This window comes from Nannochloropsis gaditana (assembly GCF_000240725.1).
Source record: "Nannochloropsis gaditana CCMP526 unplaced genomic scaffold scaffold064, whole genome shotgun sequence".
NCBI classification, from domain to species: Eukaryota; class Eustigmatophyceae; order Eustigmatales; family Monodopsidaceae; genus Microchloropsis; species Microchloropsis gaditana.
Window position 1 is genome coordinate 13,831 of NW_005803889.1, and position 1,932 is coordinate 15,762.

Sequence of the window (1,932 nt, forward strand, 5' to 3'; positions counted from 1 at the left end):
GGAGAAGGACGAGATGGGCTATGAAACGTGTCCTTCATCACATGCCTCCCCTTTTCTTGCGCTGCCTTTCTACGCCATGCAGAATGTGTCAATCTCGGTGTATCAGGAGATTAGCAACCCATGCGCACCAACCCCGAAACCAGTCGCCCGCCTTATCCCCTCCGGTTCTGACTTACGGCCTCGGTTCACTCCCACATACAGAATGGCCGACGCCACGAGAGAAACTCCGAGTCCACCTATGATGGCCTGAGACATATATGTATATATATATATATATATAGATTAATCAAAAGAGGTTGAATGAGATCGCGCGCGAATTGCCTCCCTTTGGACTCCAAGCCTCACGCGTGAACCCCATCTGGTTTCTCAATCCTCCCCGTGCGATTGAATCCATTACCTGCGACCGCGGCATCTGTTCCAAGGCATTGAGCCAAGCACGGGAGAAAGTCATCGTTATCTGTAGGTATCGTGGCGATGTGCGAAGGGGTAATTGAAGGCGTGTGTGCATGTAATAAACGGCACCTCATTCCCAAGGAGATGCACGAGGCGGATGAGCAAGAAGCAAGGAGGCTCTCGTCGTAAGCGGAAAAACAAGACCTGGTACGATCGACCAAAACACGCACGCCCTTCCCCATTCACCTCCTTCCAACCACCACGGAGCCCCACGTGCATGTCACAGATCCCGGCAGGCGCCGCGGGGGTGGCACGAGTTGGCATTTGGAAGGGAGGGGCAGCGGGCAGCCCTTCGGGTCCCGGGCCACCGGGCGCAAAGATCATAAAATGTGACGCTTTGCCCCTTCCTACCTGCCTTTAAAACTGACGAGACGCCCTCCCACCCGACAATACAAACAGGAACCGCTCGAATGTTTGCCAGGATGCGCGGTGCTGACTGGCTGCCATTGTGTTTTTTCCTGATTGGCCCCGTGCTTCGAACGCAGGCGTTTTCCTCCCCATGCTTGCCATGTCGGGACCCGACCTTCCCCTCCTCTCCGTCCCTCCCCTCCTTTTCCTCCTTTTGCACCGTCTTTAGCCCTCCTCACGCCTTCGTCCGTCCTACGGCGTCCTCGTCCATACAACCGTATCATCCACGGCACCAACGACCAACTTTGCAGGTTCTTTCCTCTTCCTCCTCCTCCACCCCAAATCGGCCATATGATGAAGGTTTTTCCCATGGCTTTGAGGATGTCCCTCAACGATTTCTCGATGAGATCGAAGAGATAGCCTGCAGAGACATGCTTCAAGGTGGGCTTCAACATGACTTCTATTTCTGTCTTGATCGTACATGCCTCGTCATACGTTTCCCTTCCAGGTCTTCAGTACCACCTCCCATGTCTATGCCACTCACCACCCTGTCTGTCGCGCACATTTCCACCCGTGCGTTCGCGAGGCACACCGCGAAGACATCACACACATTCTCAACCCCTCCATCCTGTCTTTGCCCCTCCTTGTCACCTCGTACACAGCCATGCGGTCATGGGATCTTCCCGTTTCTACCTCCATCTCGCCCACCGGCTACGTCCGCGCCACAGGGGTTGCCCCCCTTCCTTCCTCCCCCTCCTCCACCTCCTCCTCCCACCCTCCCGTCCTCCTTCTCCACGGCTTCGATTCTTCCTGTCTGGAGTACCGACGCCTCCATCCCCTCCTCTCTCCCTATTTGGACGCTTATGCAGTAGATATGATGGGGTGGGGGTTCAGTCAACTCCGAGGGGTGCAAGATTTCTCCGCAGAGGCCAAACGCGAATATTTGCACGCGTTCTGGGTGCACGTCCTCAAAGAACGCCCGATGGTCTTGGTGGGTGCCTCCTTGGGAGGTGCGGCCGCCGTGGATTTTGCCCACACCTACCCGGAAGCCGTTAAAAAACTGGTCTTGATCGACGCACAGGTATGAAGCCCCACCCCCGGAGACGGGTGCGTCCACGGTGGACACTCCTT

The 1,932-nt window shown here is 56.0% G+C and overlaps 1 protein-coding gene across 1 annotated transcript in view; it reads left to right on the plus strand.

Annotated features, from left to right (window-relative positions):
- Positions 1-824: 824 nt before the first annotated feature.
- The window catches only part of NGA_0515200 (uncharacterized protein), a gene marked incomplete at its 3' end in the record, with an annotated part of 1,483 nt that continues 375 nt past the window's right edge, over positions 825-1,932 (plus strand). Inside the window, exons 1-2 of the mRNA XM_005855971.1 lie at positions 825-1,242; positions 1,464-1,882. Coding sequence (XP_005856033.1) covers positions 864-1,242; positions 1,464-1,882 — 798 coding nt within the window. The 5' untranslated portion in view covers positions 825-863. The remainder of the gene's footprint in view (positions 1,243-1,463; positions 1,883-1,932) is intronic.